General features: G+C 42.3%; 1 protein-coding gene across 3 annotated transcripts in view; it reads left to right on the top strand.

Annotated features, from left to right (window-relative positions):
• Positions 1-16,044, top strand: part of dusp8a (dual specificity phosphatase 8a) — a 52,859-nt gene that overhangs the window by 12,868 nt on the left and 23,947 nt on the right. For all 3 annotated transcript variants that reach the window (XM_036151683.1, XM_036151678.1, XM_036151686.1), the window contains exon 3: positions 11,249-11,387. In XM_036151683.1, coding sequence (XP_036007576.1) covers positions 11,249-11,387 — 139 coding nt within the window. The remainder of the gene's footprint in view (positions 1-11,248; positions 11,388-16,044) is intronic.

Consider the following 16,044-nt stretch of genomic DNA (forward strand, 5'->3'; position numbering starts at 1 on the left):
TGAACATGTATGAATGTCCAGGTCCATGCCAGAGAAACAACACTTTTTAAATTAGTTAGTCGGCCAATTATTTAAACAGAATAATGCCAGGACCTTGATGATGGTGTCAAAAATAGTGTTTGTTCTTCCTAAAATATGGATGCCTGTTTTTTATCATTTAAACAGGAACAATTTCACCATAAATTTGAATTTGTGCCCCTGGTTATTTTATTTTTTTAAGTTGTCTGTTGCATAATCACTCCACCCTAAAAAAAAAAAATAAAAAAAAATAAAAAGTACGATTCCAGTATGCCTCTCAAAGCCCCAAATTGATAAAAATAGCCATGCCTATGATGAGCTTACGCAACATATCACAGGTCTTTTATAATGTCTCAGTGACGTCAAAATATACAAATGAAGAGAAATTGATAACTGCTTTTTGTTCACATGGCCAAAAATAATATTTGCATCGGGGTTGTCAATCATTTCACCCAGAATCCCTTGCTTAACTGAGCTTCTGCAGCAGCTCGTGTCCTCCTCAATTAGGAATGCTGGAGCTCAGAGGGTTTGTATCATTCCCACCAACACATTCTTCTCTGATAATTGTAATATTTTGGCTTGCAGAGATGCATTTTCTAGACAGGAAAAGCGACAGCAAAGCGAGTCAGACGGAAAGACCCGGAGGAGTTAAAACGGTCTCTGCAGCTGCAGAGGTGTGACGTCAGACGTGTTTTGAATTCAGTCAGAGTTTGAGTTTCATTTCTCTGCTGCCAGCTTGCAGCTTGAGTGTGCTTCTACGTCGAGTCTGTTGGGTCCATCTCTGTGTGAGGCCGTGTGCTCGGCAGATGTCACGCTGTGGCACCCCACCGAGCCATGCTTCCTGCTTTCTCTCACTTTCAGTCGCATGACAGCTCTGTCTCTCCCTTTCAGCTGTAGTCTGCGGCGGCCTCCCAACGCTGACCCATTCCTTCACAGCTTATTTCCTCTCCCTGTCCAGAGTCGCCCCGTGGTTGGTTTGTTATTATCCCCCCCCCACCCCCCCCACCCGCCCCTTCAGTAAAGAGGATAAGGCTTGTGATTAATGCTAAAGCTGGATAAGGCTGGAACTAGCCGGGTGACAAGGGCGGGACTGACAGACGCAGACTCTTTTGTTATAGGCTAAGCATGACATCATCTCTTTGTCCGTCCAGTGGCAGGCCACAGGTTGGGCACGTGCAGGCTAGCTGTGTGGCGTCGGAGCCGGCTAACCCCTCGCACACAAACGCGCACACACACACGTACACAACCCTCGCTTACCCTCACACGTCTCTAAGCATCGCCAGGAGCCGCCTCGGCCAGCCAAGACAGCAAAGGACACCATTGTGGCTCTTTTGTTTAGGAAGTGAATGCAGGAAGCGGGAGAGCGGCATTGAGGGTATTCAAGGATGGGCTGCAGCCTCCGCCTCCTGCCCGGCCGCCTCTCGCCTCACATCCCATTGAGAACTAATAGGCTGCTTCCCCCCCCCCGAGGCGCTGCGCTCGTCCTCCTTCATACAAGCTCTTGATTCTTAAGTTAACGAAACTGAGTGAATATGTTTGACCAATGCAGCAGCTATTAAAATGTCGTCCCATTTTCTTCTACCTGTCAGATCATATCTCTACATACCCTCTTGGATAAATCCCCCGGTTAATGTAGGTCAGAGGCATCTGGAGACTATAGGTAACATTGATGAAGACCTCTATAGTGAGTGACAGAGGGATGCCACAGGCTTTGCAGGTTGGGGCTTCCTCTGGTTTGCTGCAACAGGCTGGAGGCCAGGCGGCTGGTTCCTTGGCTTAAGCCTTGATAATCTCCACTGCTGTGACGGGGCAGCCGGCCAGGCGGCCTCACACACAGGCCAGAGGTTTTCACTACTCCTGCAACTCCCAAGTATGCAAGTGGGAGGCTAATTCATTTACCTAACTATAGGGACAAATGAGTACATTTTCCCAGCAATGAACCATGAAAAAACAGAAACAAATGTTGAGGCATGATAGCTTGAAAATGTTCCTCTTATTTAGCATTTTTGTTGTTGATGCAAAAAAAAAAAAAAACAGGCGTTTTAACCTCCTGGCCAAACCATCCCAAAAGGAATTGGTAAAATGATTTTAAAATTAATTAATTCAGATGATAATTTTCGTAATCCTATTTACAAACAAAATATTCATGGATTCTTTTTTTTTTTTTTGTGCTTATATTGAATGCTGCTCATGTGCAAGCCGGAATAAAGCTGGGTCAGTAAATGGAAAGAAAATGTGAAGATTCACCCAGATTTACTCATAATGAAACTGTTTCTGATCTTTCTGTTTGACTGATAGTGACTAAGAGTGTCTGAGGAGTTCCCTCAAAGGTCATTCAAAAGGAAAAAAAGGTTTCTTTTGAATAAGGAGTAGAGCCTCTGCTCCTCTCTATCAGCTATAGTCAGCGTAGGTTATCCGGCCATCTGAGCAGGGTGCTTCCTGGGCCCCTCCTTTGAAGGTTATCAAATCAGAAGTAATTGGAGACACAGTGAGAGACATCTTTTCTGGCCTGGGAACCCCTTTAGATACTACAGAATGAGCTAAAGAGTCTAGCTGGGGAGAGGGACCTGGATTGGACCTGGATTGCAAAAACTGAACTAAAAATAAGTAAAATGTTCTTAAAATGAGTGTATTGGTCCTTGATTTGAGCGGGTAAATAAGATGATTTGCCAATGGAATAAGATTTTTGCACTTAAATAGGAACAACTCTTCTCCATCATCTTATTTCAAGTGCAGGATGTCTAATTATCTTATTTTAGGGGTTAAAATACTCATTCCATTGGCAGATAATTCTATTTACCTGCTTAAATCAAGGACAAATACACTAATTTTTCTTATTTTGATCCGTTTTTGCAGTGAGTTACCAACCCGATTTTGGATAAACGGAAAACGATGGATGGATGGATAATAAAGTTTTCACTTTTCTTCTGAATTTACAGAGCTTCTGAGTGGAAACCTTTTTATGACAACAATTAGATATCCCCATAGTGAGACACTTGTTATTACACAAAGATATGTCTCCAGGAGGGTGTCGTTCAGTCGTAATCTCGTCTGCAACATTCCTGGCGGCTTGGTTGGCTAAGTGCTGTGCTAAGCACTGAGAAATAATTTGTGGTCTGTTAATGCATTTACACAAAGAGGAAGATTACCGACGTTTCCACCGATGACACACACCGAATGTTGTGTTTATCCTCCTCCCAAATGGGAAGGCAGGCAGCCGTGACACATGATGGGAAGTCCAAGGGTAATTTGGAGAATCGAGAATTACCAAAAGGAAACGGAAAGGACTACTTTTTTAACTACTATTTAAACAGGTCAATGGAAAACACCAGACATCATAATCGCATTGTTCTGCTCACAAACCTTTCCTGTAACCACAGTACAGAGTTTCAAGATGAAGGAAACCACATCAGCCTGTGTGTCATTCAGCATCACCGTAACAGCAGAAGTGAGAACTTTTTGCTCGTGACTCAATGTGGATTTTTTTTTTTTTTTTTTCACAGATCACCCAGAGGGCAAACACTGGGAATTTTTCTGAAAAGTTTCATTCACATTTTCCCCCTGTGCAATTCAAACATGCTGCATCTGTTCCTGCAGAACCAGATATGCAGCGTGTTTGCTGTGATGAGGTCATACGCCGGATTGTTGTTTGCTTTAGCGACACCTCTGTTCTAAAGTGAGATTAAGATTTTATCTTGCATGCAATTTCTTTTTTAGCTATTCAATTATAAAATACAGTAAGTTACGAGCGCCACGGTTTGCATCCTTCTCATCATGCAGCTTGGGGATATCTTAACTGGAATGACTAAGCACTTCTCGGGCTGCCTTTTGTTTTTAGTTGGAGCTGCGCTTTTCACTGTACGCTCATTAGTGCGTGACGCATCTTGACATCCTCTTGGCGAACAAGCACCTACTCCTAATGTGTACACAAATCTAAAGCCGATTTAATTAATCAACTAAATCCAGTGTATTTCTTCTGCTTTATGTCTTTATATCTCTATTCCATTCTTTCTGCACACAGTTAGCCCTCTTTATTATGGAAGCAAACCAGTTTTATCACGCCGGATTAAACATGAAGGTGCCAGCTGTCTGTGCCGGTCACGGGCATGAGGTGTACGTAGAAGGATGCGTGACAGAGCTGTAAACTTATGGATGCAATACAAGGAGATCAGGTGCGCTGGGTATATGCATCTTCGGTGGTGTTTTGTTTTAGGTTCAGATCCAATTTCAATTTTTCAGAAGAAGCCAAAAATGTCTGCTGGTACTGATATTTTCCCATGCAGAAATGTTTGGCATAAACATTACGCTGCTGTTTTAGGTAGGCGATAGTGGGGGTGGGTGGTGGTGCAAGGCAACGGCTGAGCAGGCTGCATTATTATGAAAAGTGTTATTATTGTTCTTCATATATGTCCATCCATCCATTGTCTTCCACTTATCTGAGGGGAAGCCCAGAACTCCCTCAGCCCAGCGACATTTTCCGGGTCAGTATGAGTCTTCGAAGACGTTCCCAAGCCAGATGGGACATGCGTGTAATTCCTCCATGGGGGTCTTGGTTTGCCCTGAGCTCTCCAACCAGTAGGATTAGTCTGGAAATTCTCCCAAAGAAAGGTGCTCAGGAGGCATCCTGGATATTTTCTATTCTGTGCTCCTTCTGATGGTGGAGCTCCTTACTTTACCTCTGAGGTGGAGTCTACACCGCAAAAAGGGAACTAAAAGTAAGTACAATTTTCTTGAAATTAATGTATTTGTCCTTGATTTGAGCAGGTAAATATGATAATCTGCAAATGGAATTAATATTTTTACCCCTAAAATAGGATAATTAATTATAATTCACTTGAAATAAGATGATGGAGATGAGTTATTCCAATTTAAGTGCTAAAATCCTATCCCATTGGCAGATCATTTAAACTCGCCTGCTCAAATCAAGGACAAATACATTAATTTCAAGAATATTTTATTTGCTTTTAGTTCCCTTTTTGCAGTGTAGCCAAAAAGGTAAATCCAGACCGCTCTGGGAGCCAGCATGACTTTATGCCGAGAACACAGACAAAATTCTTGCTTTGGTTATTCAAGGCCTCGAAATCTCATAAAGCATTATTTGCCACAATTAAGCTCCAGCTGCATCCAACCCCCCCCCCCCCCCCCCCCCACACACACACACACACACACACACAACATCCCTCCGGGGGGACACAGTCATATGTCATCTTCAGATCTACAAAATCCCATGACCTCCTCAGCAAGGGTAAAGATCTGTTTCAGATTATATTTCACAATCAGATTTTGTAGCAACTTTGTTTGCTGTAAGCTTGAACTTCCGTTGTAAAATCAGCAACAATATAGCATGCGGAGACACAGAACTGTAGAGTCTAGAGATCAATCGGGGGATCAAAGGCTCCGGCTTGATTTCCAGCCCAAGAACAGATTTAATAGCAGCAGCAGATTCTGGTGCGGTCAGGCCCAGTTCCAGTGTCAGGAGTTACATGGTTCTGGACTTCCCCAGCTACTCTAGGGTGACCAGATCTCAAATAACCAAATTTGGGACAATAGGATGCTTGTGACGGACAATGCGGGACACATAACCAACACTATGATGACATCATACGCTTTAATTTAATACAGATCGCACATTACAATAATCAGTTTGCCTGTTATTGCACAACAATGAATTATCACAACTCATGAGTTTCTAAAAGGCATAATTTAACATTTTTGAAATTTAATGAAACTGTTAAATTTTAGCCATGTGACTGGCGACCTGTCCAGGATTTTACCCGCGTCCCCGCCTCTCGCCCATGAACCGCTGGAGGAGCCACCACACATGAGCCTGGGTAACGTCGAGCCGCGTTTCGCCATCAGATACGCCACAACGTAACACCTGCACGGAAAAGCGGGTATAGACAATCGAGGGATGGCTAGGATGTTAAACTTTGTAAAAGTTTCCTAAAATTGTTCTAAATTTATCAGAAAAAAACAACATAACTAGATTTTAAAGATTAACATTTTTTAAAGTGTATTAGAAAAATATTATTTAAATTTTTGCATAAAGGAAAAATATTTATGCTCATCTATCTGGCAGCAGGTGTTTTTGGGTTGGAGTAAAAATGAGTCCATAGATCGACGGGAGTTTCCTATGCGGCTCGCTTCTACAGTGTTGCTTCACATCGCGCTCCCGTCTGTGCAAACATCACAAAAAGCCCCCTGAGAATCACTTTTCTCTGGCCTCATCCAGTCAGAAAACATTCTCCAGTCTATGTTGTAGCTGTAGTTTATTTTCTTTGACGTAGTTTGAGACGGGACGCTGCTGCATCATTGACAGCCGACGCAGCTCTCATTGACGATGACAGCAGCTCTGCGTTCTTTGTTTCAGAAAAGCACATTTGGAATATTTTTTTTTTTTTTTTTTTTTTTAATTTTCTGAATCTGACCCAGTCAAAAGTGGGACATTGTTTCATTTTGTGGGACAGCGGGACAACAGTGGAAAAACGCACAAAACGGGACATCTGGTCACCCTAAGCTAGTCTGATCCAGACTGAAAAAAAGGTGTTAGACTGAAACTGCAAAAACATAAAAATAAACAAAAAGTAATGCAAGCTGTTGTGAGTATGCATTTGTTAAACTCTTAAAAGTTTTGATTTTACTGTTGTAGTTGGGGCTTTTTTTTTTCTTTTTCTTTTTTGCTTATCTATTGTCTCCCACAACAGCTCCTACTCTTTCTCTCACACACACACACACACACACATGTTTGTGTGTACAGACTGTCCCTGCTGAGGAGCTTTGGCAATAAGGCCAAACCTTGACTTCAGCCTGGCCTCAGACCGTGTTTTCTCCTCATGTTTATTACATATTTTATAAAGAAGGGGTCAGTTCGGACCAAGCGGAATGTCGCAGAAGCATCCCACCGCTTTATCTCCTTTTGATTTATTTATAATTTATTTAGTTTTTACCTACTTTTCATCAGTAAAGCATGGCAGAACAAAAAGAGCCCCGGAACCACTCCTTATTGATGCCTGCTGTGACTCCAGCCTCCGTTTCCTTTGAGGTGGAACCTGGATCCTGCAGGAACCCTTGCATCCTGTGACTTTCTGTGCCTTCTGTACTTCTTTCACTTCGCATTCAGCATTCCTTCTGGCCCCCTTCCTGCCATTGCTTCCCTTTTCTTTGTTGTTGTTTTCCCCCATCTTGCTTTGGCGTTCCTTGTTTACAGTCTCTGCAGAGTGCATGCGTCAGTTCAGTGCAGGCTGGGCCAGCCTTGTGATTCGCAGTGAGGCTGTAGCACTGCAGAGGAAAGAGGGATCTGTAACTCTGCTGCAGTCAAACAGTCGACCCCTTTTCTCGGGTCGCTGGCCTCTTAACACTGCACCAAAATCCATCTCCATGTCACATTTAGCAGGATGTTTAGCTTTCCAATGTCATTCAAGGGTGTCTGAGCGCATGCATCATAGCCTGCCAGCTGTACTGACAGACAAACACTCTAATAAACAGAAGCTATATCAAACGAGCCGATAGATGTGTCATTTCTTGTCTTGAAAATTCATGCATATATGATTTATATAAAAAGCGTGGTTGGATTTCTTTCAATTTAGGTTTTATTTCCCTAAAATGGGAAATATATCATAGACAATTTACCTTTCATTGTTGCTTGCTTCTTTACATGCAGCTTGTCAGTCTATATTCTTCCACATAGCCTATTTTTAAATGATTGAAAAGCTCACAATCAAAGCAAAACCACTGGATATTTATTCCCTCTTTATTATTATTTAATATTTCTGAGTAATTTAATGTGTTTTATGTGCCTATTACACAGCTGCTGAGACGCTGAATTTCAAGCCAAGTCTAACTGGTAAACAAGACCACATGGCGCCTTAATGTGTGTGTTTGCATTTGCAGCGTACATGTAGAGTTAAAGGCCTGTAATCCTCATCGAGATCAGACGGCCAAAATAGATCTGATCGCATTAGGATAATTAGCCAAATTTGTCCAAGCTTAGTAAAGTAAATGGAGGAGAAAACAAGGAAAAACAGGCACATAAAGAAGAAAAGGTGCCCCTATGATGTGTCTTTTCTACACATTTGTGGCCAATTTCTGATCTCCAGTCAAGATTCTGCCAATTCAGATTTATTTGTTTTTTAACAAGAAGCATGATAAATAGAATTCTAATTTTTCTTCGACATTTTGGTTTGATTTCAGTTTAAATCTTTTTTTTCTTTTTCTTTTTTTTATATGTTTATAGCGGCTGCTTGGCCAAGTCTCCCTTGTAAAAGAGACTTCTAATATAATTTGAACGGGTCTGATGCAGAAACCTCCAGTGGAGGAAACGATGAGCAACTTCTCAAACCAAGTTTCTCGTGATCCTGTCAGGTTTTCACACCGTCAAGTCAGCATTAGTGTTAGTGTCTCGGACTAGACTCGTGCTGACGACAGAGAATAATTTCTAACCAAACCGTACAGATTGACCTGGTTCTGTCTGAATCAGCTACCTGGCTGTCTGCCAAACGTCTCGGCTATGGCTGCGCTATAAGCAGACATGTATTCATGCACGGCGAGGAACGCATCCCCAGGATGTCTCTTAGCACGAAGGGATCATCACAGATTTTCAAAATCTGCTGCTGTGCTTGAAAGATGGTGGGCATAAATTATTGATGCATTGCAAACTTTTGAAATTCCCCTTTCATCCTTTGTTTCTTGTCCTTGTTTCCTTTTTTCCCCCCCACTTCTGTTTTCCTATCGTGCCTTTCCACTTTGTCATTTTCGTCTAGCGTTTGTCTCATCTCCATCCTCCTCTGCTGTGCTCCTCCTGCATCCGTGCCTTCTCCACCCTTTCCTCCGTGAGGCTGCGTTCCCTCCTCCTCCTCGCTGTCCAGCGGTGGTTCGATGATGCAGTGATTCATAGCTGCAGTAGGCGCTGCCTCATGGTCATGTGACCAAAGCCTGCCTGACAACATGGGTGCGTTGGGGGGGGGGGGGGGGGGGGCAACAACAGAGGCTGGCTGGATTGTGTGCAGTCACATGCTCGTCAGCATCCCCCCGCCCCCTCATCCCATCCTTACGAACACGCACGTGTCCTTTCATCCTTTCAAATATTCGACATCAGCAGCGGATGCTCTCCATACCCAAACCCACCATCATGCAGCCATTTTTTTTTTTTTTACGACCGATATCACCCACCATAACAAGGAGTGATCTCAGCAGTTTAGAGATGCGCCTTTCTTAGCTTTAATGCATTATTTATAACCCTACTTTTATCTTCATAACTCCCTCAAGCCAGGGTTTATTGCTTGTACATCAGCAAGTCATGCTTTTTTTCTTTTTAGTTCATTCAGTTACACTGTGCTAGAGTCACAGGCTCTGCTCATTTACAGTGCCTTGCAAGTATTCATACATCTTTAACATTGCATGCGATAGATCAAGGTAAACCAGTGCAGAAATGTGAGAAAAGAGAAAAATTATATAAATTAACATCGAACAATGCCGTATTTAAGTGGCTTTGGTCTTTCTGAGACAGTTTTTTGTAAAACCATATTTTGCTGTGACAACAGCTGCAATCCTATTGTGTATATCTGAGCTACCAGCTTAATTTGCACATCTAAAAAGAGCAATCTCAGCCCATTCCTCTTTGCTTAAAGGAGCACAGTGCAGGTTCCAGAGTTTTTGCGGAAGTCTGCCCCCTCTGGCGACAAGTTGAATTGACTCCAGTGTTGCGCTCGTGCATGGGAGAAGAAGTAAAGCATTCGCCTCTGCGATCGCACAGCTCTTTTATTTATACTCAATATAAAATTTCTGTTGCAGCGTGTTACCTTTTCGGCAAAAAGACAGTCAACCGCGGGTCCCTTTTCGTTCCCAGGGCAGATCTGAGCTCCCTCCTTTTGTTGAAAGCTACCTCAATATTTTACTCGTTTTTTATTCCGTCACAGATCAGACTCCAGTTTGGCCCTTTTCGTCGCACTAGACAAAATTTTTATCTTTGCACTCTTGTGTGGAGTCTGTGACGGGGTTTGAACCATTAAACCATTCAATTGCATCTCCTGCTGTGTGTTCAGGGTTGTTGTTCTACTGCAAGGTGAACCTTTCCTTTAGTTTTACATCTTGTGTAAGCTGTTCATCTCCATCCTACTTCCCATCAACTCTGACCAGCTTCTCTGCCGCTCATGAAGAAACGCGTCCCCACAGCGTGATGCTACTACCATCATGTTCCTGATTGGGTGGCATATTCAGAGGGATGAGCTGTGTACGTTTTCTGACACCCAGATAGCTCTACACAAGCTTTAAATAATTTGGTTTCAGTCTCTTCCGACCGAAAAAACACCTTCTTTAAGATGTTAGCTGTGTTTGCTTGTGACCATCAGCTACAGGACTTCTCATGGCTTCTTACCACTCTTCCGCAAATGGGCCAGTTTTTGGAGAGAGTTATATTTTGTCCCACTGCACTCGCCACATTTTGACCATTTTTAAAGCCATATATCCTTTTTTAGGATCCCATTTAACATGCATTTGCTATATTTCCATCCAATTAGCATGCGGATTTTGAGCAAACTTTTGGAAATGATGCAAAAAAGAGGAGGAAAAAAAGCAAATTAGTCACGTTTCCGCCCACTGGTTTGGAGCAAATTTACTACGTAAAGCGTAATCCCGTCAGAAGTTGACGTTATGTGTGGCTGTATTAAACAGGAAGTATAGGTTGCAAACTAGCATGGGCTACACACCTGAGAAAAATCGAGAGATGTTTTCAGTAAAGTGTTGCTATCAGGCAAGTTGTCAGATGAGACTGGGAGATATTTTGATCTCTTCGCCAGTCCTCACATACCAGTGGAAACAGCTGACTAGTCATGTGAGGTAAATGTTCGGTACGTCAGACCTTATTCACCAAATATGCTTTCATCTCTTGTTTGGCACATTCATTTTTTCTTTTTTTAAGATTGCCATCTAATGCGATACTTCAAAATGTACTTAAAAAGAACTATGGAAGCATGGTAAATGATGTTTGTAGTTATAACATGAAAAACCATGACATGAGGCTTTTTGTCATCTTTTATCATCATTTATCATGAGGGGATATTCCCAAAACTGACATATGGGCTGTGTCTGCTTATAAGTTCCTTGTTACACAAAAAGTTTATTATTGCAGGCATATTTACAGACTCTAACTTCCTTTTTTAATCATTGTCCTATTTTCCACTGCAGTGATATTTACAGCAATAAACCTCATCTGTGTTGTTTATTCTCTGTGCAGGTGGAGCTGGGCAGGAAGCAGGAAGTGGTGGTTTACGACCAAAGTTCGAAAGAGGCAGGGCACCTGTCCAAAGACGGCTTTGTGCACATCCTCATGGGAAAGTTGGAGGGCACCTTCTACAAAGTCTCCCTGCTCACCGGTAAACAAGACCATCTGTGCTATCGCTGTTTGTGGGTGTTGTATGCTAAGTGAGTGGGATGATGATGATGATGATGATGAAGGGAGCGAAGGAAAAGAGGCGCACACATGTCAAGCTGAACCGGTTCGCTGTTGTCGTTGCTCGGTTTAGCCAGCAGATGTCACTGACCGACACAGCTGGGGGGAGGAGGGGTTCTCACGTTATGCCCGTTCTTCCTCGTTTCTTACTGCCGCCTCAGTGGTTGTAAGGTCTTTTTTTAAGATAACAGAGAGAGGAGGAAGTACAACAGCAAAGCCTGCATCTGATGAGTCTTTGGTGTTTAAGCTTCTCTGGAGGTGACGACTCACCCAGCATCTCTGCAGGAATGTGAAAGCTAATTTCCAGTCCTCTGGTCTGACCGAATTCAGTCAGTATGCTGTCATAGTATCCACTGATCGCAGCGGGAACCTCATAATTACCGTCAATAAGCTCTCTGACTTAATATCATCTTAATTGTGTTGGTTGCAGACATTTAAGGGGACGGCGTCGCACGCACATTTGCCATCAGAGGCGGGTAAATCTGTCCCAAATGTGTCGATGCAGAGAGAGAGATGGGCAGAGCCACGCTGCTTTGGTATTTAGCGGCTCTCGCTGCCGCTTCCCCGTTCTTTTCGCCCTCTCAGTTTGCTCCCTCTGCTGGGAGATTAGCGCTTTTTAATGAGTCGTTCACGATTGCTGAGGATTGCCTCAAAGAACCCCAGGCTCCCAAATTATTCAATGTCACCGAGACGTAATGAGTTCCTGCTTTTGGTGGGGAAAGCAGGTGGTACGCCCATATATAATGTTTCCGTCTCACATATTATTAAACTTCTCCTATCAGCAGTCCGCTCGTCCTCCTCGTTATCTCTGCTGCTTATACTTGCCTTTCTTTTTCCTCAGGAAGGAAAAAAGAACAGAGTCACACCTTTTCCATTTCTGTCGCCGCTTCTCTGCTGTTTCCACGACAACAAAGGCAGAAAATAGTCCCCGGAAAGGGAAGAAAAAAAAAAGAAAAAAAAGAAACAGCCAATAGCGTTGGCTCTTGTTTGGGTGCTTGTATTATTGGGGTCAGTGGAGCTAGCAGCCAGTGTCTGTGAATGCAAGATGTGTAGGTTTGCATGCAAGTGCGTTTGGGGAGAAAAAGACGAGCCAGTGGCGTGCCAGCGTGCTTCGTAACGCCACGAGAGAAAAAGTGCTGCAGTTAGGGTTACGTGTCAGGATGCGGCGGGGTTTTATTAAAGGGACGAGGATGGAGAAAGCCAGCAGTAGGTCATGGAATCACTTAGAAAACTATGGTTGGCTTTTTATTGCCTGGTAATTAAAACAGTTGGATGCATTTTGTCTTTTAAGGGACGAGCCCTAATGCAATTATTGCAATGAAATTAATTTTTTATTTTTTTTATAATCTCAACCTTAATCTAGTTGTATGGACTGTTGCATTTTACATACAGTTGCTGCTGCGTGTAATGAGGACAAAAACATATTTAAATATTCCTTATTCTCTTGGCAGTTGTCAGGTCCAGCTTTTTTAACACTTGGTGCTGTTTGGTGGTTGAAATATCTCCGCTTTATATTTACTGCCACCTTGCCTGCATTACTGCAGCAAAGCCTGTGAAAGGCTGCATTTAACAGACAACCAAAAAAAAAAAAAAACACATTTCAGTTGCAGTGAACAAATACTTTGTTTTATTGGTCATTTCATTTTTAAATACTGGGTGGTTTCTGGTACCTAAGGCCCGATTAAGCTGAAAACAATCACCAGCTGATATCTGTGCATCTGTTATTAAAACCAACAAAATAATTTAAAACTTCCTGCAAAGTCTGCTCTAAGCTTTCCAGTCCCAATGTCATTGAAATGCACCCAACCTTTGCTCATTTATTCACTTTTTCCTAATAAGCTTGCCTTTAAATCCATCTCACTCTATTGCTTTGTGTACCTGGCCTGTACCCCTACCCCTCGTTGTTTCTTAATAATCTAAAGTCTCGCCTTGCCTTTAGTGACCTGCAAGCGATCTGGTTACATAAAATCCATCACCAATACGACGACACCCGTGGCAAGATGGCGAAGAGGCGGCTTTACTTCATGTTTTATTCTTCCTGTTCTCCCCCTTTTTTTCTCCCTCCCTTCCCCTAAGCTTCTGATTTACGACGCTAATATTTCCTCTGATTGGTTCATAGCCGATTGGTTTATTATTAACTTCACATGCGTTCGCCACACATTGACACACAGCTTATCAGCTTATGGCACAAAGACAAATGACGAATGCTGAAATGGAATCATTAGAAGAAAATGTATTAACCCTTCTCCTCTGGAAGACTTCTTATAATGTGTTTTGTATTTTAATTTACCGCTTACCAACAGTTGATAAGATCACAGTCTTGTTATGACACACATCTTCCATTTGGGTTATGTTGTTATTTATTACGAAGCTATTTCTTATTTAAGCTTATTATTTCTATTAACCAGTGGAATACATCGTAGGAACGGAGATGGCATATGAACTCATAAAGCTAACCCAACCTATTGATCCCAAAATAATCAGTGACATCTGTTGAGTCCGTTTCAATTCATAATAACCATATAAATAATCATCACTACAACTGGTTGAAATGACACACCAGTCCCCAAGTGAGAATGACATCATGTGACCGTATCTCTAATGATCTCTTTCGGGAGTTTTTTCTTTTCTTTTCTTTTTTTTTTGAAGAGGAAGAAGATAAATAATCCCGGCTCTGACTCTGACTCTCGCTGTGTAATTAGTTGGAAATGTGTATTTGCTCAGGATGTGGTCGTGGTGACAGTTGAAAATTTTTTTACAGTGTGCTTGTAAATCCATGCGTGCTCGAGGGTTAAGTGTTTGTTTGGGCGCTTCATTGATTGTGTGAAAGTGCTGGTGAGAAACATGTCTCTCCCAGGACAGCTGTATTTTTACCACGGCGGTGACCTCACCCACAAGGACCTCGGGCTGATGAGTTTTGCTCTTTTTTTCAAATTTTCTCTGACTGTGTGTGTGTGATTTTGTTTGTGTGAGAGAGAAGGAGGAGAACTGCGCTTTTGTCGGGGCCAGCTGCCTCCCCAGCGGGTCTAAAGTTTACATGTTTCCCACTGTATGCAGCCGGACTGCGCAGAGCTCGGCGGTACGTCGGGAGAACACCAACTGTGTAGCTGCGACATGCGTCAAAGCAGCTCTGATGTCCCGCCAATGTGAAGCATTTTGCTGTCGGCATTCGGACCCCGTGTTCTGGTTTCAGCAGATGAAGTTGCAGACACAGCAGTTAAAAAAAAAAAAAAAAAAAGAGAGTCAAATTGTTGATCTTAAGAACAAGAGATGTGGTGATAAAAATAACGATGCATTTTAATCACTTCCCACACATTTCGGTAATACACTCAAACCTTGACAAGTACAGAAGATAAAAGAAAAAAAAGAATCAAAACAAATGCAGATTGATGAAAAGATTCAGGTTATTGGGCAGGAAATGAAGGTGTAGGAGTATGTGGGTGCAGATGTGCAGGACGGTTCCTAATCGTCCCATCACCATCTGTCAGTGTTTTTCGTGGGATTACCAAAGCGTCACATCAGAGGGTCAAAAAGACAAAGAGCCGAGGAGCAGAAACACGCCGAGGCTCAACGTTCACACGGAGAACTGATTGGTGTTGTCAGTGAAGCGCAGCAGTTCAGTGAGAGTGAAAAATGCGTCAGAGGCCTACGCAGCGGAAAACACGACAGCTAATACCCGGAAAGGTAAGAATGTTCCTGTTTTTATTGAAATAGTGACAAGTGCTAACAGTAAATAACTTGTAGTTGGAAAATAATTTATGACGCAATAAACTTAAACTACACTGCAAAAACGGATCTAAAATAAGTAAAATGTTCTTAAAATTTGTGTTTTTGTCCTAGATTTGAGCAGGTAAATAAGATTATCTGCCAATGGAATGAGTATTTTGACCCCTAAAATAAGATAATTAGACATCCTGCACTAGAAATAAGATGATGGAGATAAGTTGTTCCTATTTTAAGTGCAAAAGTCTTATTCCATTGGCAGATCATCTTATTAACCTGCTCAAATCAAGGACAGATACACTAATTTTAAGAAAATATTACTCATTTTTAGTTCCGTTTTTGCAGTGTATTTTCTAACCTATGTGCATGGACTAAAATAATATTTTCAAGCAGTTCAAGTTTCAAAAATAAACACCCAGTTCACGTCTGCAAAGGTGTCATAGGCAGGCTAAGGCCTAGCATCGGCTTGGTGGTGCACTAAAAGAACAATAAACCACTCTTCCTATGGGAAAGAGGACAGGTGTTGAGACTAACATGGTTTAAAATGATATGAGGAGATGGTGTAGCGTTTAATCACATGAATCCCCCCAGTTCCTCTCTTGCTTTTTTATAAGGACCAGACCGTCTGCGTCTCGGTAATTCCTCCATTTACCAATCAGGATTTGTGATCAGGACCAGTAAATTATCACATTTCATCTCTGATAGCCACAGTTAATCCAAGCAAATTTAAAGTCGCTGCACTTTCAGTGGTTACTGCTCTATTCTGCATCTCTTCCAGAACGGCGGGCCGGACGTTTGCTGACTTAAAAATCAATTTTTAGAGCATTGGGGACATTAGAAAAACTTGACTTTTCTCT

Source organism: Fundulus heteroclitus, chromosome 2 (assembly GCF_011125445.2).
Source record: "Fundulus heteroclitus isolate FHET01 chromosome 2, MU-UCD_Fhet_4.1, whole genome shotgun sequence".
Taxonomy (NCBI): domain Eukaryota; kingdom Metazoa; phylum Chordata; class Actinopteri; order Cyprinodontiformes; family Fundulidae; genus Fundulus; species Fundulus heteroclitus.